This window comes from Ascaphus truei, chromosome 21 (genome assembly GCF_040206685.1).
Source record: "Ascaphus truei isolate aAscTru1 chromosome 21, aAscTru1.hap1, whole genome shotgun sequence".
Lineage (NCBI taxonomy): Eukaryota > Metazoa > Chordata > Amphibia > Anura > Ascaphidae > Ascaphus > Ascaphus truei.
In genome coordinates this window covers 10,704,002-10,726,310 of record NC_134503.1, presented here as the reverse complement: position 1 = coordinate 10,726,310, position 22,309 = coordinate 10,704,002, and the positions used below count along the sequence as shown (strand labels likewise).

At 45.8% G+C, this 22,309-nt stretch overlaps 2 protein-coding genes and 1 long non-coding RNA gene across 3 annotated transcripts; 1 reads left to right on the top strand and 2 right to left on the bottom strand.

Annotated features, from left to right (window-relative positions):
- Positions 1 to 732: 732 nt before the first annotated feature.
- LOC142472135 (uncharacterized) lies at positions 733 to 10,218 on the bottom strand. Its single transcript, XM_075578946.1, has 8 exons — positions 9,997 to 10,218; positions 9,267 to 9,364; positions 8,409 to 8,738; positions 7,927 to 8,049; positions 5,139 to 5,258; positions 4,568 to 4,764; positions 3,560 to 3,783; positions 733 to 2,436 (listed from the first exon to the last, which is right to left on the bottom strand). Exons 3-8 carry the CDS (start codon positions 8,503 to 8,505, stop codon positions 1,875 to 1,877), a joined length of 1,323 nt encoding a protein of 440 aa, XP_075435061.1. The 5' UTR covers positions 8,506 to 8,738; positions 9,267 to 9,364; positions 9,997 to 10,218; the 3' UTR covers positions 733 to 1,874.
- LOC142472136 (uncharacterized) lies at positions 6,457 to 9,500 on the top strand. Its single transcript, XR_012789610.1, has 3 exons — positions 6,457 to 7,086; positions 8,011 to 8,101; positions 9,282 to 9,500. It is a non-coding gene; the product is annotated as an uncharacterized LOC142472136 (long non-coding RNA).
- On the bottom strand, positions 9,993 to 21,315 carry LOC142472437 (uncharacterized). Its single transcript, XM_075579526.1, has 4 exons — positions 21,078 to 21,315; positions 12,926 to 13,168; positions 11,948 to 12,152; positions 9,993 to 10,180 (listed from the first exon to the last, which is right to left on the bottom strand). Exons 1-4 carry the CDS (start codon positions 21,180 to 21,182, stop codon positions 9,993 to 9,995), a joined length of 741 nt encoding a protein of 246 aa, XP_075435641.1. The 5' UTR covers positions 21,183 to 21,315.
- Positions 21,316 to 22,309: the final 994 nt, after the last annotated feature.

The following is a 22,309-nucleotide window of genomic DNA, read 5'->3' as shown; positions in this document are numbered from 1 at the left end:
TGCCCCACGTGAGCTCTCTAAGGCTACGGTCTAGTGCCGGTGACGCGACTGTCGATGGAAAATCAAATAGAGATGACTTCCAGTGATCGCGACCAATCCGTCACGCTTACTACGGTGGCAATGCATTTGTTTTGCCGCGACGTTGCTGTCGCCGTCTCTAAAAACGCAGCCTAAGTATAATATTCTAGCTTCTAGTCAACTGCCAATGGGCTGTGAGTGAGGGGCATACACTTGCAAAGCCGGATCACTGCTCCATGTCTGCCAGCTGTGTGTAATAGTCACTCCAGTGAAACAAAGGAATCGATTGTAGGCAGAATAAAATGGTGATCCAAGAATGGATTATTCTTTAATGCACCTGTTTTTTAAATATGCCACCTATTTGTTCACAAAACTTAGCAACAGGCTCGTTTTGTCTCAGGTGATTATTGCTGATTGGTTACTATTAAGCCTCAGTACAAGAGGGGGGGGGGCGCAATCTGAGTATATAATACTTATGATAGTGCTGAGGTGAGTGACGCAGCAGGTGAGTGAAGTAGACAAACTGTGTGTTTTAAATGTTAGATTGAGCAACCTAATTTCTCAATTTTTACATGGTATGGTGGTTTTTACTTCTCATTCGCCACACCTGTGGCTACACTGAAAAATAGGTTGCCCACCTCTGCACTAGTTCCTTTTATTCTTTAATGCAGTTTTGTTGTGAAGGTGCTGGCAGCATCATGTTGGCGTCTCGATAATTGAATCCTTTTGGAATATGATCAGTCTTCCGATCTAAATTCCAAAATCTAACAGGCAATTTATTTGGGTTTGCGGCGCCAAAAAATGTGGGGGAGAAAAGGTGATGAGACCTGCCAGAGTTTTTCCAAGTTGGAGCAAACCAGATCAATTCTGCAACAGCTCTTCAGCATGATTAATGATTCAAATGCACCAATAAAAGTTTTAAACTAAAATTGATCAACTTAGGCAGTAAAGGTATTTACATTCCAATTTGCAGACACATCTGAACAAAACTGTATGTTGACTGGTACATTTACACAGGAAATTCCTCCTTGACATCCCCCAACCCTCACCCAAGTGTCGCTGGATAAAAAGGTTCCACGATACTTCTTATATGAAGCAAAACAAGCTAAAATCGACTTCACAACGCAGGATTCAACCGATCCTTCAATGTTTTGCACAAAAATAGGTACCACGTGGTTCCTCTACTCGTCCAGGATGGAAATACTTCCAAACCATTCCTACGAAAGTCCCTTAACGTACTCCGCTTACCACACACAAAAAGTCTTGTTTATTAGGCTCAGTTGGTATTACAGGACCCAAACACTTGTACCTGCAGCGGGTTAGGAGAGGTTATAGGCCAGAGTCACTGTCACTTCACTATGGGCTTTGTGCTGGTGTGTTGTAATGGAAGAAGAAAGAGATTGGCAGCTATAGAGTAAAAATAAGTGTGTGGGTGTAAGAGGAGGGACAGTGTCACAGCAAGTATCCATCTCATTACTCAAGAGAGCGTACAAAAAGGGACGGCATCACAATAACCACTGGCTGAGCAAATTGTCAGAGAGACGGATAGTTACAATTAGATTGAGTGACACAAGACAAGTGGGGACATTACTGGATTACACTGGAAGGTGTGCTGACCTAGCATCTGAGACAGCACAACATTAGGAGGTAGGTGCAGGCTGCTTAATCAGTTTACATTCATTGTAAACGCAGCTCTTATGCCTTCAACTTCGGGGTTCTTTTGTTTATCTTTGTCTAGCAACAGATTATTTACATAGAGATTGTAGAGAAACTGGACAGCAGGTTTTTGGTTTCTCCCATTCTAACCAACCGAGAACAGGTGTTCCTGTTCCGCAAAGCCACCTCCCAAGTCCTGTTTATGGGTTCACATGCAATGTTAGTTGCTTCTGTATTCTAGCCATGCTCTCTGCACAGATGTGATTCTCATCTAAACTTAAGTGCTTCAGCACACTGCTTGCATTGGATGCTAAGCTTCTAATAAGTGCACTTCCTCCCTCTTCTCCTATATCATTGCTGTCCAGGTCTATATTGACCAGGCTTTGGCTAACTTCTATTACTTCTGCAAGGAGTCTGGCACCTGCATTGCCAAGATTGTTTTCATCCAGCAGCATGTGAGTGATGTTCTTGTTGATCTTCATCGCATCAAACAATTCCACCCATGCAGCCCAGCTACCTATGGTACTTTGAGCCAGTCCAATGTATTTTAGAGGGGGGTTAAGCCTCAGAAAGGCTGCAACACTTTGAAGCCCTTCTGCAGTAAGCTGGTTGCCACCTATGTCCAGTTCAGTAAGTTCAGTATGTGTTTTTGGCTGTATTCTTAAAGGTCCTCTTTCCATGCACCAGGTGGCAGTATATAGATTTGATAACCCACTCATAAGTGTTATGATGCCTTTATCGCCTAATTGGTTTCCATATAACCTGTGAATAAAAAATAAATAAATAATAAACCGGCTGAACTGCACATGTATTTTATATCTGATTATTAAGACTGCATTCACACGAACAAACTCAATTGTCCTTGTCACTCAGTATGTATATGTATGCACCAGATATTCTTTTTATGTAAAATATGGAAAAAAATAAGATATAACAAAGGACTAGTGATGCTTCTCCTCTGTTATATGGGATGAGTTCTGTTCCTTGCAAGCTGCCGTAAGCATTTATTTACTGAAACACACAGCAACCAGACAAGTCATTGTGTGTGTGTGTGTGTGTGTGCGCGTGTGCGCGTGCGTGTGTGTGTTATGATTTTTTATTATTAAATGTTTCATCTTTGATAAAACAGATGCTACATAAGATTCATTCTGATAGCAAAGATTGTTCAGTAGATAAAGTAACAAAGAGATTATTTAAATTACAGAGGTGTGGCTAACTCCAAAGATGAGATATTCAGAGATGGATGATATGACATACAACTGTCTTGGGCTATCTTAAAAGGATTCAGTGTTAGCTGTTTCTGTGACATTTGAGGACTATGATGAAATGATTTCTGATAGTTTCAGCTCCTTGTATGAAAGATCAGGAGGTGTGACTTTGTCCCAGCATGTAACAGACACATGGTGATGCCATATACAGAGAGAACTCCGAGTAAGAAATTACCGATTTGGTTAGGGAGTCGGACTAGATCACAGGAGGACACGATAGAGGAATTCCACCCAGGGAGAGTGGAAGAAACAACATGACATGCAACCTGTTTGAAAAGCATATGACATATTTGATGTGAACTACCATATCTACTGTACATGTAAGTAATAACTGCGGACAAATAAACGTTTCTTTTGTGTGCTAAACCGGAATGCAGAATTATATGTGATAATGTATTGAAGACGATTTAACCAGCGTATCATTGAGAAAACATAAAAGGCTCATTAAGGAACCACATACATTGCATATTAAGGAGTTTCCCAGAGTAGTTTGAACATCTTTAAACAATACATGTATTTAGCATATTCATTGGCAAACCCATTTTTGATTGCATCTTTTACTTAGTGGTGGAGAGGAGAGATGATAAGAACTTAACCTACTTTACCCTCTTACTTACAGGAGACGCTTTAGACAAGGTTTGATTTTTAGGAGATGGACAATACTTGGTGCTCCATCCGGGCCAAGGTCATTTAGATTAAGGTTGATCTTTTCCACCTGGGACTTGCTTTTAATTATAGCAGTTGTGAGATGTTGAAGCAGTACGGCTGTCATGCCGGTGTTTCTAAGGACTAGCTGGTCGACTTCGTCAGACTCATCGAGCACAGTGATCAGGTCTGTGATCTGTAAAGGGGAAAACGCCATCAATAATATATAGTCGGTGCATAATGTGAGCACTCGCAGAACGTGTGATTGCTTTGTGATGAAGCCCTGGGGGCGACAATTTAGGAAGCAATTAAGGAGCTGACAAGTACTCGGCACTCAACATTTGCTCACATCGATCTGCAGATGAAGGACTGCTAACAGTTCCCAGAATCTGCTTCACTTCCTTTGGCGCCCCTCCACGCTGCTCCCACTCTTTGGATCAATCTGCCTCGTACAGCCCGAGAGGCCCCCCCTATGGGAATCTCTAAAAACAGGCTCCAGACCTACCTGTTTACTCAGGCATTTAATTAATGAACAACAACCTGTCCGGTATTTAATAAGCACAGTATCGTCCCATCCTGTATAATATCTTTCCCTGAATTTGGTCTCTTTCATAACCTTAAATGTTTATTCTTTTCCTTTTTGTAGCTAAAGTGCTTTGAGTCCCATTGGGAGAAAAGCGCTATATAAAGTTATTATTATAAACATCAAAACAAATGTAATCAATAACAAAGCAATCACAGTAGTGAATAAAGCGGAGCCTCTGTGAGGAAATCATCATGTTTGTGAAATGGAGCTGAAAACACTAATGGCGCTCCAACCCCTTGCATGGCTAGAGAGAGAACAGGGGTGAATAAGATCTACTAGAAAATAAGCTAGCACAAAGCTGGCGCTGGACTTTAAACTCCCCTAGATATGCCTTCAAGTATTCTATTGGTTCAGTTGGAAAGCAGAGGGAAGACATGGTGACTTTGGACCATACTTGGCTTAGAAGAGTATCGCCTTCATCCTCTTCTGATAGCTCTGGGCTTTTCATGCCACTTTCACGTGCTGTCGTTTCAATCCCTTTCTCCTCTCCCCTGGGTCTCTGTGCTGTGTCCTGAAGCTCTTTGACCGGCAAAGACTTTTGTGATCCGTCTGTATCATTGTTTGCTGGTTCTTCCGCTTTCCATTTTGCTTCTGGAGAAAACAAATACACATAGGGTCACATGTTGCGGATCTAATAGTAAAAGCATCAAGTCGTGTATAGGAGGTAGAAGCAGAGCATTGTTTTTCTAATCATCGTTGATCAATTTAACTTTTACTATCACGTAGATTCAAGTGAGGACACTGAACCATGTAACACATTCTCCGTTAGGGTGGGCCATAATTTAAAATATATTTAGACCGTTTCCATATCACGTTCCTAAAAAAAAACAAAAATCAAATCTACAACATATAAATTACTGTACGAGCATTTGTACAACATACTGTCGGGGTACAAATGATGACATATTCCACATGTTAAAGGTTAATAATAACTTGTTACCCTTTCACACGTTTATTAAACATACCCTCATGGTTTCGGTTTTCACTGCTATCGCTGGAGTCGCTCAGTTCCACTTCAGAGGACAGGATATTTCCATCGGCGAAAGCTGCGCACAGTTTTCTTTGAACAGTTCGCTCTGATGTAGCTGTGGTGAGGCAAGACAGAGGAATTCCGTGAAATGCACACAGACCCCCCCCCCGAGAGAGAAGTATCCTAATGCGTTTCTCATGGCACGAGTGTGTGTAATCTGATGAAACGCTCCTTGTGGCGTGTGAAACACATTAGAAGAGTTCTCTCAGGGGTCTGTGTAATTTTAATAACAAGATTTGCCACCGATAGGCGTAAACTTTTCTTTAATATTTAATGAACTAAAAAAAAAAAGATTTTCTTCTCCCAAAACAGAATATACAGGAACAAAAAATAAAGACTGTTACAGGAAGTTTAACATAAACAGCTGAGTCCCACAACCAAGTCTGCACTGAATAACCCAGGACAAGACTGACAATGCTTGAGGCAGCTTTTTATACCTTCTAAGCCCCACTCCCAAACTCTGCATTAAAGAAAGTTCATTAGTGCTATTTTCCCCACCTATAATTAGAATTCAACTATCGTTATGGATAAACCAAAAATGGAGTACTACAAATAACAAAAAGATAATACATTGTGCACACAGCAATACAAAATAATATACAGTATTTTAAATCAAATATTCCTGCTACCCTCCCCTATTCTTCCAGCATGGTGTGTCAGATATACAAGCACGCAGAAGAGGAACAGGCTGCTGGCGGTAAGTGATCAGGGGCAGATTAGAGGCAATATATGACCCGGGTCCCACTCCTGCGACATCATGAGAACGCTGCTTCACATGACATCGATGGACGATGGCCGCTCCAGAAAAGGTAAGTCTTAAAGAGGCCCCGCGCCGTTTAATTGTTGTGGGGAAAGAGCGCAGGGCCTCTGTAACCGCAATGCCTAGCGCAGCATCAGCCCACAGGGACAAGCCCGGACACGAGATAGGGGCAATCTGCCCATGTAAGGGATATATTTTACTAAATGTAAAAAGGAGTACAGTATAAGTATCTTTGGAGTTTCTGCCTTCGTAAATCTGAACTAGTTAAATACCTGTGTGAGCTGTCAATATGCATAATTTTGGTGCTAAAAAAAATCAGACAACTCTGCTTTTGCAATCCACGTGTTTCGCTAAGCATGTATTTGTTATTCTGTTGCAGTTCCCCAGTAAGAGAGCGGAAACACGGCGTAGTGAGAGAGTGCTGATCAGCAAACAACATTTTAGAAACAGCCAAGTTCTCTCCCTAATAGCTATATATTGTATGTATATCTTTATTTATATAGCGCCATTTATGTACATAGCGCTTTACAGCAGTGATACACGTGGCATAATAATATAACACATAAAATAATATAACTCATAATGGGAATAAGCACTTCAGACATAAAAGTAACATTAGGAAAAGGAGTCCCTGTTCCGAAAAGCTTACAATCTAATTCTAAGTATTAGATGGCTTTCAACGCTATATGCTTGGCTCATACATGTTTAAATCAGCTTGCAGTCTGGCTCTATCACACACCCCACAAGGAAAAAAAATTGGTCCCTTAATCGGTCACAAGACTGAAACATTTTGTGTATTTTTATTTACTGTACAAGTCATTTTTTGGGAATAATTCATTATGTTTTTGCTCAGTAGTGGAACACCCAACTATATTATTTTGCTAATCGGCAGCACCTCTCGTGGTTTGCCTGTATTGTATCCACCAGCCTGATGGCAGCGGTGGAAGTGGTGTTTATATCACGTTTCAAGAACAAAGAGCGCTAACCGAGTACAGCTGTATGGATATCAGGAATGTTGCCATTTGGATCCACCAGGCAGCAGTTCTCCAGAGGTCCCCAGGAGATGAGAAGCTCTTGTAAGGAGTATTTGGTCTGTGCTTGAAGCATGAAGATGCCACTAACGGTACATGCTTAACACACTCTTCTGCATGGTGAATACCACTTATTTAGAGGTAGCCTTGGAAATGATTGTATAACACATACAAAACAAAATATAAACATTATTTGAATTGAGCAATGAGTGAAGCAGCAGAACAGGCTGCATTGTGTTTTACATTTTAATTACAGGATTAAAGCAGGAGGTTTCCGAAAATGAATTGCGTTAATGTCAGCTCTGCTTCCAGAGATACTGTATCCCTAGCGGTGCCTGTATCTATGCAGTCAGAAAAACTGTGTGTGGCTTTAAATGTCCAGTGGGCCAATAGGAAGCTGTGACGTTATCCATTGCGGCTTCCGATTGGCCAGCGTGAACGGGCCATTAAAACTTCACAGGGATACTGGCATCTCCTACGTAGGTATCTCTGGAAGCAGGGGGTCCCCGGAGCTGAAATGAACACAGTTCATCTCTGGAGATCCACTTCTGCTTCAAACCTGTAATAATAATACAATTACACATTTTAGAACGCAATGCAGCCTGCTCTGCTGCTTTAAAGATAATTACAAAATAAGATTATTCAGTTGACTGCCAGATGGGCCAACAATGCATTGTGATCAAATAACCTGACAATTAAAGGATTACAAAGTAATAAGGGGTTACATAGTTACATAGTAGATGAGGTTGGGAAAAAAAAGACATACTGTATGTCTAACAAGTTCAACCTATGCTAAATATAGACGACAGATACTTTATCCTATATTTGCACTTACAGTATATTGAAAAGTTTTGGAGTTAAAAAATATAATTTACCATGTTACCCTTCCGGTATACGTGGCACCACAATCGTATCATAGGTTTATTACGTACCATCTTCATAGTGGGTGTCTTCTGCCTTGTGAAGGTTTAATCTTCCGTTATCGCAATTTCTTGCTGTTCCCGTTCTTCCCATAGCGGCTAAGACTGGACTCCTGGCAACCCTAGCGACGCACCCTACGAGTATTGTTGAGAAGTAGACTACTATATTGAAAAGGTTTTATTCAATGTAAGCTCTACTCTTGGAATGCATAAATCATGTTACATCTCTGTATTAATTGAAACATATATATTCCTAATAGTTTATTATATTTAAAAAAAAAAAAAAAGTTTTTTTTTTGGAACTTAATCAGATCAGAAAATGTGTAGCCGCTTAGAGTAAAGTAGTCTTCAGTCGCTCTGGTGCCGTTTGTGTAGTTGATAAGCTGATCATTATAAGGATAGGTCATTGGATAAGGGAATTTTCTGCGATAATGGAATACACCAGTTGAGTTTCCTTTACTGCATGAGCGCTGCAACGAATGGGTTGGACATACCTTTAATTTTCGATGTATGTGCCTTTGATTTCCGGTAACCCTGATCTTTCTTATGCAGAATATACTCTTGCTCTGACTCCGACTCTTCCTTTGGCATCTTTTTCTTTCTCAGCCTCTTTCTTGGATTGGCAGTAGATACCTGGGTAGCTCCAAGGTTGCATTGTGCATTGGGTGGTTCATGTTCCTTTTGCAAGCAGTGTGTGTCGTCTGTGTACAGGCTATTAGTATTCCATTCATTTATATGTTTATCCTCTTTCTTATTCTCTCTACAATTAGGGCTGGAAAATGTTGATACTTGTTGACAGTCCTTTTTTTCATTGACACTGCAGTCTAATGTAGAGATGTAGATTAACAAGTTAAATAGAAAATTATTAGTAATATTTGTATTTCATATGTTCTATCCTCACTGATTCAAATCAATACCCAACAATGTATTATTTTATGTTATTTATAATTACTTATTGGACTTCAGTATTACAAAACAGGAACACCATTAGAAGCAAATTAAACTGATTGTAGGAAGTGTATAAATGGATATATTCGGCATATTGTGTATCCATAAAGGAGGAATATGATGCCTTTTACTGGACCAGCAGATTGTTGATAAGTTACAAGAATTCAAACATTACAGCTGCATTTATTTTCCTAAAATCCATATCCCCAATTCATTTTATAAATGTATTTTACCCAATGTAAAGTATTTCCACATAAGTATTTGACACATTCAAGATGCAGCAAAAAATTATTATTGTTTAATATGTTTTCTGGACTCTGTTTCAAAAGCTTGTCTTCAAGCTTTAAAAACAAATAACACAGGGAATTGTTTTAGGCACAAAAATACAATTTAATGCAATGTACCATTTTGTTCACTAGTGACCGATTCCTCACAAGCACGGCCTGTAGGATCCACTTCTGCTTTTATCCCGACTTCTTTCTGATCGCACAGTTCTACGCACCTAGAAGGTACACAGACTTTGTTTGAAACGTTTTCTTGCCAGTACCATCCTACCGTTGTTCTAGTTTGTTCTCACTCTATTAGCTTCTACAAACTTTATTTCCTTTGCAAATATTTTAGAAGAAATCCATTTATATGTCGGCCTCTGCTGACACAATCTGGTTTCCAGCCTTTGTGTGTGCACATATATATATGTGTATATGTATATATATATGTATATGTGGTGGCAATGTGTCTATCATGAGCCGGGAGGGCAAAAAGTGAGTGTGCACAGTTGTCATCCGTAAAGCCGTCTGCTACAACCACTCAATTAGAACTGAAGCAAGGAGACGGAAAAAAAACCTGTTGTAAGTTCTGTAACGTGGCAGCTTGGCTTTGTAAATATAATGTTATAAACCTGTATCTATCAGGAGAACAATATTCCTCTACAATATTTAGTTCTGTGGGGTCTATTCACTAAAGTGCAGCGATCAACTTCATAGCAATTAATAATGGTTATTGCATGTGAGTGGCTTGCAGGCAGCTCCCTCTGCAGTGCTGAGAGTTCTGTAATGTTTTATTCTATCACTATCTATCACTATCACTATCTATCACTATCTATCACTATCACGGCTGAGCTGACGAGAGCTTTACCTGTAGCAGGGCTTTCCTCCACAGAGCTGAGTAATTCTGAAGCAGCCCCGTCTTCCCTGTTGGAAGCCCACATGGTATCTGTATTCACAGCATGCGCTGATCCGGGCGGCTATGAGGCCATTTATATAGACGCTGGCGCTGAATGGAAATCCATAGTGGCGCTTCGATGTGAACTGGAAGGTTTCTAACGTTTAAGAAATAAATGTGTACTGTTACTATCCACTGGTAAAACCTGACCTGTTGGTGGCCCTTGAGGACTGGAGTTAGCCACCCCTGTATTAGAACAACTAATAGTTACCATGCTTTTCACTGGGTTTAATTACTCCATACACTTCTGGTACCACTGCCAGCGTGGATTAGATTTGTGCATGTTGTTTAGTGAAGAAAAGTATGTTTGTTTAGCCTGAGAGAGGGCAGAGTTGAAACAAGATAGCATAAATTTGTAGTGAAGGAAGTCTGCGAGAGTTTCCCACAGAGGCGTTCAGAGGAATGAGTGCAGGAACGCAGCATGCGCGTGTGGGAATTTAGCCAGGATCTGGGGTTCAAAGGGCGAGAATGGCAGAGAGAAAGCTGGGCATGTAGATCAGAGTTGTATTTCCTCACCAGGTTGTCAGGGTCTGGAGCAGAGCTGAGAGAGGAGAGGGAGGAGCGTAGAGAGGACCCAAAAGCTGGTAGGTTCATAGAGCGCAGGTCTCTGCGGAAATGAGGTGGAGAAGGGGAGAGGTGAGAGAGAGAAAATGAGATGAAGTGATGGTCAGAGAGAGGAAAGGGGGAAATGGAGAAAACGGAGAGAGAAAAGTTCTTAGTAGAAAAGAGGTTAGAGAGAGAAAGTGGAAGGCCCAAGGGAGAGAGGGGTCATCAATATGGCAGTTGAAGTCCACAAGGAGAAGAACAGGGGAGTCTGAGGAGAGAAAGTCAGAGAGCCAGGATTCAAAGTGAGAGAGAAAGACAGAAAGGGGATGTGTAGAGGTAGGTGGGCGATAAATGACCACCACGTGGACAGGGAGAGGAGAGAAAATCTGGACAGCGTGAGCCCCAAGGAGGAAAAAGCAAAAGAGAGAGGAATAGGAAGGGTACGGTAGCGGCAGAGAGAGGAGAGCAGGAGCCCCACGCCTCCACCCCTGCCATCAGGGCGTGGAGTGTGGGAGAAAGAAAGGCCATCATAAGAGAGGGCAGCTTCCAGTGCAGAGTCAGACTGAGTGAGCCAAGTCTCAGTTATAGCAAAGAGGAGCAGAGAGTGAGAGAGAAAGAAGTCATGCACAGAGAGGAACTTGTTAGAGAGGGAGCGAGCATTCCAGAGGGCACAGGAGAAAGGGAGAGAGGAGGGAGGGTGGCAGGGGATGGGTATGAGGTTAAAGGGGTTGACACCCGAAGGAGTAGAATTTGTATGTGGAAGGTGAGGACGAGAGTATACAGAAATAAGGCCGGGACCAGGATTGGGAGAGATATCCCCAGAAGCAAGGAGGAGATGCATGGATAGAAATAGAATGTGTGAGGCTGATTTGTAGGGGTGTGTTTTAGTGCAGGGTGTATAGCTGTGTGGTGTCAGAGGGCGCAGGTAAGAAAGGAGTTCATGTGAACTGAAAAGTGGCGAAAGAAGGAGAGACGGAGATATATGAATAGAGTTAGAGACATAATGAGGCAGGTAGAAAGAAGTGCGTATTTTGAAAAGAAGTGAGGTCAAAGCAAATAAAAACATATAGTGGGGTTTATTAAATGGGGAGTAAGATCTATGTGTTTTATTTGTCAAGCTGTAATGGAAGAAGCTTATTATCAAATGACTATTCTTATAAGACAAGGATATCTGCAGGACAAGAATGTTCACTTGAACCCTCTCTGAAGTATCCAAATGGCACATCTTTGGCAAGGCAAAAATGACTACTAGGTTATATTAGCGTGGAAATAAGTTTGATCATTGCTTCTGGCAAAACCATGCAAACTCATGACTTACCTCCTGGGCTTAAGTAACCCTTATACACACAGATGTTCTCACCACCACATATCTGTTGGAACATTTTCAGTTCATCCTTTGGATTGACAATCTCATTGGTCACAGAGAAACCTGTCCCCAGGTATTGCAGGGTGATATGTACGTTTGAGTGCTTGCAGCGTTTTGGTTGTAATCTTGTGCCTGCTTCATAATTTGACTGTGGTGCCTAAAGACGGCAATAAACAATAAGAAAAGAGATATGAGGTGGTGATGTGGAGAAGGTGACCAGAATTAAGATGGCATATTTCACCATGTTAACCATGCAGCGAACATTCAATTGTATGTTTTTATTGTATATCTTTATTTATATAGCGCCAAACGTGTACTCAGCGCTTCACAAAGAATACAGTACGGGGAATTATAATTATACAATAAGTGCAGCAAAATCAGACAATAGGAAAGGAAATCCCTGCCCAGAAGAGCTTACAATCTAAGAGGTTTAATGGGGAACTTACAGAGACAGCAGGTGAGGGAGTAAGTGCTGTAGATGGCAGTGCTTGGTCACAATGGGTGGTAGGAGTGACTGAGTGTGGGACAGTAACCATGAGGGCAGGCTATTGGGATACTTGATTTGTGGAGTGAGATTTAAGGCTGGTCAGTATTAAATCAAAAGGTTAACACCATTTACAGGGGAAGAGATGGCAGGGAGGCGCGAGTGAGAACAGGTGTGTGTGTCTGGCTCAATAAATATCTTGCGAAGATACACTATTAGAAGATTGTCCTTTTATAAAAGGCTATATAGGATTGTTCTTCACTCTGAGCCTCCTAAAATCCCCAGCCACCTTTTAAATACCCCTTTTAGTTTTAGGTGTTTGTTGTCTTGAATTATTTAAAAACAAAAACAAATTAATTATTATATTGATTGATAAGAATGACACATTTCCATATGGAAATTAAGTAGTGTTTTCTCTCTCTCTCTCTCTCAATGAAAAACCTTACCTGGTGTCCTGAGTTGGAGAATAAAGTTGGCGGTGGTAACGGTTTTAACCCTGTAAATCTTTCCGAAACGGGAATGTTACAAGAACCGTTACAAATGTTGGCAATGACGGGTGAAGAATAGTGGATGCTGAAGTTACCGGTGTCCATGACCATAGATGTGCATTTCAAATGAATGCAGGGAAGGTGCGGCATGGTCCTCGTCTCCTTATTGTCCATGTAGTCCAGCCAAGTAGAGGTTTGCGTCTGTAACAAATACCAACACAAATGAATGCAACGGATCTGTCCAATGGAAGCCTATTCCTCTTCATTTCATTGGTGGGCATCAACATCTGTTTAGTTAACGTTTAACCCTTGGCTTCCACAAGGGCCCCGTGGTGTGCCCCAACTAGTGTCCCTTTTTTTTTTTATATATATATACTAGCTGAGAGACCCGGCGTTGCCCGGGATGTAAATGCGTAATAGGTAGTATTATTTATAAATGGTGGAACAATAGGTGAGTATTTGTTGGAAAGGTTGGATAATAATGTTGAAAAGAAAGATGGAAGAAAATGTAATACGATGTTGTATAAAAATGGTTTATTGTAAACACATCACAGTACAATGTATATTTTGGTGACATAAGTGATGTAAAAATGTGAGGCGTGTGTCCTGCTAGGGTGTGAGCGTGTGTGAGGTGGCAGGTGGGTGTTCAGTACGGGTGGCGCGTGGGTAGTGAGTGCTGGCTGTGGGTCGGGGTCCTGCTAGGGTGTGAGGCGGCAGGTGTGTGGCGAGTGCGGGTGACAGCTGCTCAGTGATATTGTTGCGTAGGGGCAGGATGCGGCAGGAGTGTGTCGAGTGTGTGGGGTGGGTGAGAGGCGGCGGGTGTTTGTCGAGTGTGGCAGGTCTGTTTAGTGCGTGCGGCGGCTGTGTGGCGCGGGGATGTGAGCGGTGGGCGCGGTGAAAGGCAGAAGTGCGGGTGGGAGAAAGGCAGAGGCGGGAGGGCGGACGAAAGGCGTTGAAGGAGGGGAGGGGAGGTGAGGTCGGAGGGTGGTGAGGGGAGGTGAAGGGGGGCGGAGGGGAAGTGAGGATGGGTGGTGGGGGATGGTGAGGGGAGGTGGAGGGGAGGTGAAGGGGGGGCGGAGGGGAGGTGAAGGGGGAGAGGTGAAGGGGGGGTGACAGGAGGCGAAGGGGGGGGTGGTGACAGGAGGTGAAGGGAGGAAGGGAAGGGGGAGGTGGAGGAGAGGAAGGGGGAAGAGGGAGGTGGGGGAGGAGGGAGGTGGGGGAAAGGGTGAAGGGGGGGAGGGGTGAAGGGGGAAAGGGGGTAAAGGTGGGGGAGGGGAAAAGGGGGGAAAGGTGGGGGAGGGGGGAAAGGTGGGGGAGGAGGGAAAGGGGGGAAAGAGGGGGGAAGGGGGGAAAGAGGGGTGGAGGGGGGAAGGGGGTGGAGGGGGGGAAGAGGGGAGAGGGGGGATGGGGAAAGGGGGAGGTGGGGAAGTGAGGAGGGTAAGGGGGGAGGTGGGGAAGTGAGGAGGGTAAGGGGGGAGGTGAGGAGGGTAAGGGGGGAGGTGAGGAGGGGAAGGGGGGAGGTGGAGGAGGGGAAGGGGGGAGATGGAGGAGGGGGGAGGTGGAGGAGGGGAAGGGGGGAGGTGGAGGAGGGGAAGGGGGGAGATGGAGGAGGGGAAGGGGGAGATGGAGGAGGGGAAGTGGTGGGAAGAGGGGGGAAGTGGTGGGAAGAGGGGGGAGGTGGTGGGAAGGGGGGAGGTGGTGGGAAGGGGGGAAGAGGGGGGAGGTGGTGGGAAGGGGGGAGGAGGGGGGAGGTGATGGGAAGGGGGGAGGTGGGAAGGGGGGAGGTGGGAAGGGGGGAGGGGGGAGGTGGGAAGGGGGGGGAGGAGGGGGGAGGTGGGAAGGGGGGGGAAGGGGGGGGAGGTGGGAAGGGGGGGAGGTGGTGGGAAGGGGGTGGGAAGGTGGGAAGGGGGGGGAGGTGGTGGGAAGGGGGGGGGGGCGGTGGAAAGGGGGGGGAGGTGGTGGGAAGAGGGGGGAGGTGGTGGGAAGGTGGGAAGGGGGGAGGTGGTGGGAGGTTGTAAGGGGGAGTGAAGGGGGGGTGAAGGGGGGGGGTGGGGGGGGGTGGAGGGGGGGTGAAGGGGGGGGGTGGAGGGGAGGTGAAGGGGGGGGGTGGAGGGGAGGTTAAGGGGGGGTGGAGGGGAGGTGAAGGGGATGTGGAAGGGAGGGGAAGTGTATTGAGGGGTGGGTGAGGGGAGGTGGAGGGGAGGTGAAGGGGGGGCGGAGGGGAGGTGAGGGGGGAGAGGTGAAGGGGGTTGCCGGGAGGTGAGGGGGTGACAGGAGGTGAAGGGAGGGGGGGTGACAGGAGGGGGGTGACAGGAGGCGAAGGGGGGGGGGGTGACAGGAGGTGAAGGGAGGAAGGAAAGGGGGAGGTGGAGGAGAGGAAGGGGGAAGAGGGAGGTGGGGGAGGAGGGGAAGGAGGGAGGAGAAGGGGGGAGGTGGGGGAAAGGGTGAAGGGGGGGAGGTAAGGGTGAAGGGGGGGAGGGGTGAAGGGGGAAAGGGGGTAAAGGTGGGGGAGGGGAAAAGGGGGGAAAGGTGGGGGAGGAGGAAAAGGGGGGAAAGAGGGGGGAAGGGGGGAAAGAGGGGGGAAGGGGGGAAAGAGGGGGGAAGGGGGAAAGAGGGGTGGAGGGGGGAAAGAGGGGTGGAGGGGGGAAAGAGGGGTGGAGGGGGGAAAGAGGGGGGAAGGGGGGAAAGAGGGGGGAAGGGGGAAAGAGGGGTGGAGGGGGGAAAGAGGGGTGGAGGGGGGAAAGAGGGGTGGAGGGGGGAAGAGGGGAGAGGGGGGATGGGGAAAGGGGGAGGTGGAGGAGGGGAAGTGAGGAGGGTAAGGGGGGAGGTGAGGAGGGGAAGGGGGGAGGTGAGGAGGGGAAGGGGGGAGGTGGAGGAGGGGAAGGGGGGGAGGTGGAGGAGGGGGGAGGTGGAGGAGGGGGGAGGTGGAGGAGGGGAAGGGGGGAGATGGAGGAGGGGAAGGGGGGAGATGGAGGAGGGGGAGTGGTGGGAAGAGGGGGGAGGTGGTGGGAAGGGGGGAAGAGGGGGGAGGTGGAGGGGAGGTGGAGGGGGGGTGGAGGGGAGGTGGAGGGGGGTGGAGGGGGGGTGGAGGGGAGGTGGAGGGGGGGTGGAGGGGAGGTGGAGGGGATGTGGAAGGGAGGGGAAGTGTAGTGAGGGGTGGGTGAGGGGAGGTGAAGGCCGCTCACTCACCCGTCCGGCAGCTCCCACGTGGATCTGAGGCGGGAGGCAGCGTATTGTGGCCGCTCCCCCGCTGACTGTAGCGGCGCCGGGGGGGGGTGGAGGGGACGTGAGTGAGGGGAAGTGAGTGAGGGGAGGTGATCACTCCGCTCCCCCGCTGAGTGTAGCGGCGCCGGGGGGGGTGGAGGGGAAGTGAGTGAGGGGAGGTGATCACTCCGCTCCCCCGCTGAGTGTAGCGGCGCCGGGGGGGTGGAGGGGAAGTGAGTGGGGGGAGGTGAAGGGGGGTGAGGGGACGTGAAGACCGCTCACTCACCCGTCCGGCAGCTCCCTCACCCGTCCGGCAGCTCCCTCACCCGTCCGGCAGCTCCCACGTGGAGGGGGGGGGGTGAAAGCGCGGGAAACAGGGAGAGGCGGAGCCTCCGGGACCGGTGGGGAAGAAAGCGGGAGATGTGCTGCTAACACTGTGAGCCCCGCTAATGTATGTAACACCGTGTGTGTGGGGGGGTTGTGTGTGTTTAGTGATATATATATGTGTGTGTGTTTAGTGATATATATGTGTGTGTGTGTGTGTATATATAGTGATGTGTGTGTGTGTGTATAGTGATGTGTGTGTGTGTGTATAGTGATGTGTGTGTGTGTATGTTTTTTTTTTTTTTTTTTTTTTTTTGGACCTTTGGCCCGTCACTCCGCCTCAGGCCAATGAGAGGTGTGGGGGGCGGGCCAAGGGGGTGGTGTGAGTGTGTGAGCCCAATGAGAGGTGTGCGGGGGCGGGCGGCCCAAGGGACCAATGAGATTGCCGCTAGGGACACCGGACATCCAGGCAGGCAAACATACAGTGCTTTCACTAATATAGTATAAGATGTAACCATGCTGTAAAATGGCTGCAGTCATCTCTCCTGCTGACAGTAAGGCCTGGTAAGTTGTGGGCATGCCAGCATTAATTATGGAGGTTTGCCCTCACACACTGGTGAGGTGCCCTATGTATGGATGGGAGTGGTCACAGGTTCTGACTCCCTGGTTGGTGATGTCAGAGTTGTGTCAGCCCCAGAGGATACATAAGGCACAGCACTGATCAAAAGTTAGTTCAGAGATTGTTGCTAAGTAGTTGGAGGAGTTCAGAGTTGGTACACTACAGGACGAATGAGACTGTGACCAGGGACCTGGTGCAGAATAGATATCCCTACGGGGATAGGGAATCCCTACATTAGGAGGACAATACCTTTCAAAGGGAAGTACGGTGAACAATGGAGGGCTAAGTTCACCCATTGTGGAGGGCAGCTGGCCCACCGTACTAATAAAGATGACTCTGATAAAAGATACCCTCGTGTGTAAGTGTGGAGTGATTACACAGGGGGCTGCACCACAGAGGAGTTCCTCACCAGGACCATCCACAAGCGGACGCTGGGATCCTGATGAGGTGGAGGCGCTGCACTGGATCTAGGTAGGACTCAAGCACACTACCTCAGTTGCCTGTCTGGGTTGGCAATCCCCAACACAACATCATGCGGGAGACTCAGGAGTCCTGTTGCCAACAGGTGCACCACCAGACATCACACTGTAATGGGGACAGGTTAGACTACAGGGGCCAATATGAGATTGGGTGGGTCAGGCCGGTTCAGAAAAACCGTTACATATACAATGGGTTAAATTTTAGTAAAGTGTTGTGGCTGCAAAAGGGTGGGCAAATCCAGTGCAAATAAACAGCACCATATCGAAGGAAAGGGAGGTCACTGAAAGCCAGGGGAGTTTGTCCTGTTCTACATCCTGTGCAATTCCTTTGCACTAGCCCTACCTCAGGTTTGCAGCTGAAAGACTCGATATTTCCCCCCCTGCCCCAGGCACACAGGAACACAACACCACATAAAATAATCAACTGTAGTAATAACTAAAACAAATGACAGCACATGTTTCAATGTACTGCAGCTCAAGAGGCAATGAGGGGGGTGGGGAGTCAGCCAGGTTGATCCCGCCAGGCTGATCCCGCCAGGTTGAATGTGTGTAGCCCACCCCATGCACTCTGGGTTGCAACGTTTCAGTGGCCAGCGATGATTGGCCGCACCCGAGCACTGATAGTCATACAGTGGACCATGTGAACCACCAGGGAGACAGAGGCTTGCTGCCTCACCCATTGCAGCGTGCTAATAGCGGGCTCTTAAGGGCCTTTGTCGTTTGCATCAGCTGTATCGCCTGTGCTCCCACTCCCACCCAGCAATGTATTTATTTCCTTTTTGTTTCTCGTCACCTCTAGCCATACATCCCATTTCAACCATCACTGGCCATCTACTAAAGCAGGGGCGGCCAACTCCAGTCCTCAAGGGCCACCTACAGGTCAGGTATAAGGGATATCCCTGCTTCAGCACAGGTGGCTCAATCAAATCCTGCTTCAGCACAGGTGGCTCAATCAGAGGCTCCGTCATCGACGGAGCCTCTGATTGAGCCACCTGTGCTGAAGCAGGGATATCCTTAAAAGCTGACCTGCTGGTGGCCCTTGAGCACTGGAGTTGGCCGCCCCGGCAGTAAAGGAAGAGACGATTTATAATGTGCAGCCTGTATAAGAGTAAAATTCCAAAGTTGGATGCAACGTATGATGGCTGCAGTGGTGTGCAGAAGAAACAAGCCATGCGGAAAGAATGTACATAACGTCCCTGCGATGCCAGTGCAGGAAATCTGCGTATTTGTTTCCCGAGATCTCTTGTGCCTTTATGCACTTGGCCTCATCTCAAGTCTGAGAAACCCGAGCGAGGTTAAGATATAGGATACTGCAGCCTGGTAAAGGGCAGACTTACAAGGGACTAATGTGTCCAGTAAATTTTTCATGAGGGCACTAGTTCAAATTGACATATTCATACTTTTCGTGTGTGACCTGGGGATTAATTGAACACCCTCTGAAATGCCAGCATGGGCCAGTGTAACCTCCTTGCTAAAATCTCAACTCATCTAGTATATGCAATAACTGCAGCTTCAAATATATCACAATCCTAGATTCTGCGTTGATGGAAATGACCTCTAGTAACGTGTTCCTTATGATTTAAGGTCTAGATAGAACATACTACTGCCAGGTATTTGTATGTAGAGAGAGAGCGAGTTCGTTTTTCCACTTCCATGTCACAAGACCCCACATGTACATTTTTAGTCCAACAAATATTGAGTCAGCCTTGATTGACTTTTAATATTTACTATCAATAAAGGGTACCCCCATAATTGTAAAAGTAAACCTGTCCTTAGCGGCATCAGAATGCACCCCCACCGTGACGTAGAAGCATCACGCAATATGTTAATTGTCCCAGTCTATAACTGATAAAATTAACAGCTTGTTTAAAGTGCCCCATGCCAAGATTCCTCTAATAGGCCACTTTCAGAAAATATAAATGGCGTCTGGGTATATTATTGTCTTAATTACTGTGATTACATGAGAAAACAGTGGTGCGTCAATCTGTCTAATGCTTTATTGGGGATCCACCACCTTCATGTAATAAGTAATAATAAAATCTATCCACTGTTTTATTTTCTAAAAGCAGACATTTCGGGTTTTTCTTTTATAGTGTGTTATATGGCTGTATTACATACTACATTACAACGTTTGAAAAATGATTGCATATTTTTTGCATAATAATTAGATGGATGAGGTATTTTGACCAAATATGCACATGGGACAACACTGATTTTGAAATGTAACTTTTGATAAACTGTACGGTTTGCTAGGGTGCACCCGAAGTAGGGTTGACAGGTGGCTTAAAAAAAATACTGGACCCAATGTCGAATGGTGTGACACGCTCCCCATGCACACACTTCTCCGCTCTTTCCCTCTCATTGGCCCCAGCCCCAGGCTCCTGACACCACCTCCTGATTGGCTGCTGCTGGGAAATGCAGCCAATAAGGATGGAGGAAGCTGCCCAACCTCAACAGCCCCGCTCGAGGAAATCCTGCGGCCTCTCAAGCTGGTCAGGTCACTATGTCCAGAGAGGTAATACCGGTATACACACACACGTCCAGTACTACCTCTAATATTTTGCTAGACAGAGTGTCCAAATACAGGACAGTCCGGTCCAGTACCTGACACCCTAACCAGAACACTGAAACATAAATCCGTCTTTTATTAAAAGCATGAACATTTACATCGGTTCTGTAGCTAACAGCTATTCTTGGCAATGAGAAGGTAATCCCCGGAAACATGTTCTTGTGGGCAAAGAAAAAATACCCATGTCTGCACTTCTTTAGTTGTGTACTTTCAGAAAATATATACTTTAGTGGGGGTATTTTTGTTTTGCCAAAGATGTAAAAATCTGAAGTTCGTGTAAATCCCTATAAAATCCACCTCTCGTTCTAAAACAGAACACGAATTACTGTTTGTGTGTCTCTAAAACACTTTGAGATTTGAGGTGGAGAGCAATATAAATCTGTTTTTAAAGTCTGTTTTAAAAAGTGCAAAAGGAATGTATAGCTTAAAAAAAATGAGTACCTTTTTAACGTATTAACCGAGATAATCAATGGTCAGATGTGCAACAAGTAGTGGTACTGTGCCTCAGTAAATGAATGGTTAAACCTCTTAAACATGTGGTAAAAGGTTTATGCAACATTTCTGTTATAAAAACAGAGGATTTAAAATCAATCTCCTTTAAAAAAAAAAAAGAAAGAAATCAAAACTGTAGGGTTGTTGATAAAATAGAAGATTTATTGTATATTTGTACCAGTACTTTCTACCACCTATCACCATCATAGTGGGCAGTAGAAAGGGGAGTGTTTTAACCCTTTCACCGCCAGAGGGGCCTGCTACCACGCGGCAGGCCCCTCTGGCGGTGAAAGGGTTACCGATAACGTCTACATAGGTAGTGGAACCACTGTGCGTTTCGTATTGTAGCCGACATCGCCACCAATGTGGTTTACACAGAACAAACTATAATAGTCTCGTACTGGGAAAAGCCCCGTTACTCACATGGCGCGGCCGATGCACGAGATGACCCGGGTTCTTCCCGAGAACAGTTTCCATTGCTGGGTCTCTGGGTGTGTGTGCTCCATGCGTCTTCTCCTCCTCACTCATAACCGAGCCAACTCAAGTACCAAGACACACAGGCTGTTTGCTAAGAGGATACTGTGGTTGCTAAGAGCCCATTAAGAAACAAGAGTCATGACTTTGTCTATGCTTGAATTCTTATGCATTGTTAGCGATTGGTATTCCCCTTACAGGCTCAGCTTCTCCAGGGGCTCAACTACAACACATTGATATGGAATAGCATTGTTCTCTGGTTGTATCATGATGATACACCAACTTTTTGTTTTGTAGACCAGCATCGTAGATGTTGTCTCATGAGTCCATGATGCACCCAACATATTTATTAACATTACTGGCATATTTCTAGTACGGTGTCTGTTTTCTGCATTACCAGTTGCATAGACTCACATAGTCTTCTTCCAGATTGGACCAAATTGTGTTTGCTTAAAAGGTCAGACTAACAATTGTAAAGGTTTATGGGGTCTGCGTAGGCAAGCAAAGTGGGGCGGTGATGGTGGCAAAACAGTTGCAGCAGATGAAACTAAATCTTATTGATTTTGATGGGATATTTTCCTTTGATCTATATGTTTCTTTATATTAAAACATCACAGTGAGGACATCCAGTGAAGTGCTTTAAATGCACCAAAAAGCGACTTTTCAGGGAGTTAATCAGGTGAACCATTTCTAGGGGTTGATAACAGAAACGTAGAAATGAAAGAGAGCTATGGACTATTTGGTGGCCTGTCTCACACCTGCATTCTCGTCCCTTTTAGGGAAGAATATTCTCAGATATCCCCGGTGGCCACTACCCTCCAACTTTTAAAGCATGTCTTGTTCTGTCATTTTCTTTGTGTTGGACAAGGGATAGCCATTACTTAAGGTTTTTTATCACATCTTCACTCGCTACATTATCCCAGAGTGTACACGTTTGGATACTTTAGTCTTTACTGACGATATTTTCTGTGTCGTCGGAACAGAATTTATTGAGTAGCAAATTGACGTGATGCTTGTTAGCACGGAATGGGGCACGTGGATCATTATGGAAAAGTTAGGGAATGAGCATGTTTTGTGTTTGCTTGAAGAAAACTCTTCCCCCTGAACCTCTTGGCTGCCAGGGGGTTATGTGAAGGCCTTTTAAGTATATCTGCTTGGTTCAGTGGTTGAAGTAATGGGAG

What these genes read in the sequence shown, in the direction of transcription:
- LOC142472135 (XM_075578946.1), bottom strand. Translation starts at nt 8,505, where the DNA reads ATGCCAAAGGAAGAGTCGGAGTCAGAGCAAGAGTATATTCTGCATAAG. An exon ending in ACATACATCGAAAATTAAAG is followed by an intron (nt 8,050 to 8,408) that starts GTATGTCCAACC and finishes CAATACTCGTAG; the next exon opens with GGTGCGTCGCTAGGGTTGCC. An exon ending in AGACACCCACTATGAAGATG is followed by an intron (nt 5,259 to 7,926) that starts GTACGTAATAAA and finishes GCCTCACCACAG; the next exon opens with CTACATCAGAGCGAACTGTT.
- LOC142472437 (XM_075579526.1), bottom strand. Translation starts at nt 21,182, where the DNA reads ATGAGTGAGGAGGAGAAGACGCATGGAGCACACACACCCAGAGACCCA. An exon ending in TCGTGCATCGGCCGCGCCAT is followed by an intron (nt 13,169 to 21,077) that starts GTGAGTAACGGG and finishes TATTTGTTACAG; the next exon opens with ACGCAAACCTCTACTTGGCT. An exon ending in TCTCCAACTCAGGACACCAG is followed by an intron (nt 12,153 to 12,925) that starts GTAAGGTTTTTC and finishes TGCCGTCTTTAG; the next exon opens with GCACCACAGTCAAATTATGA.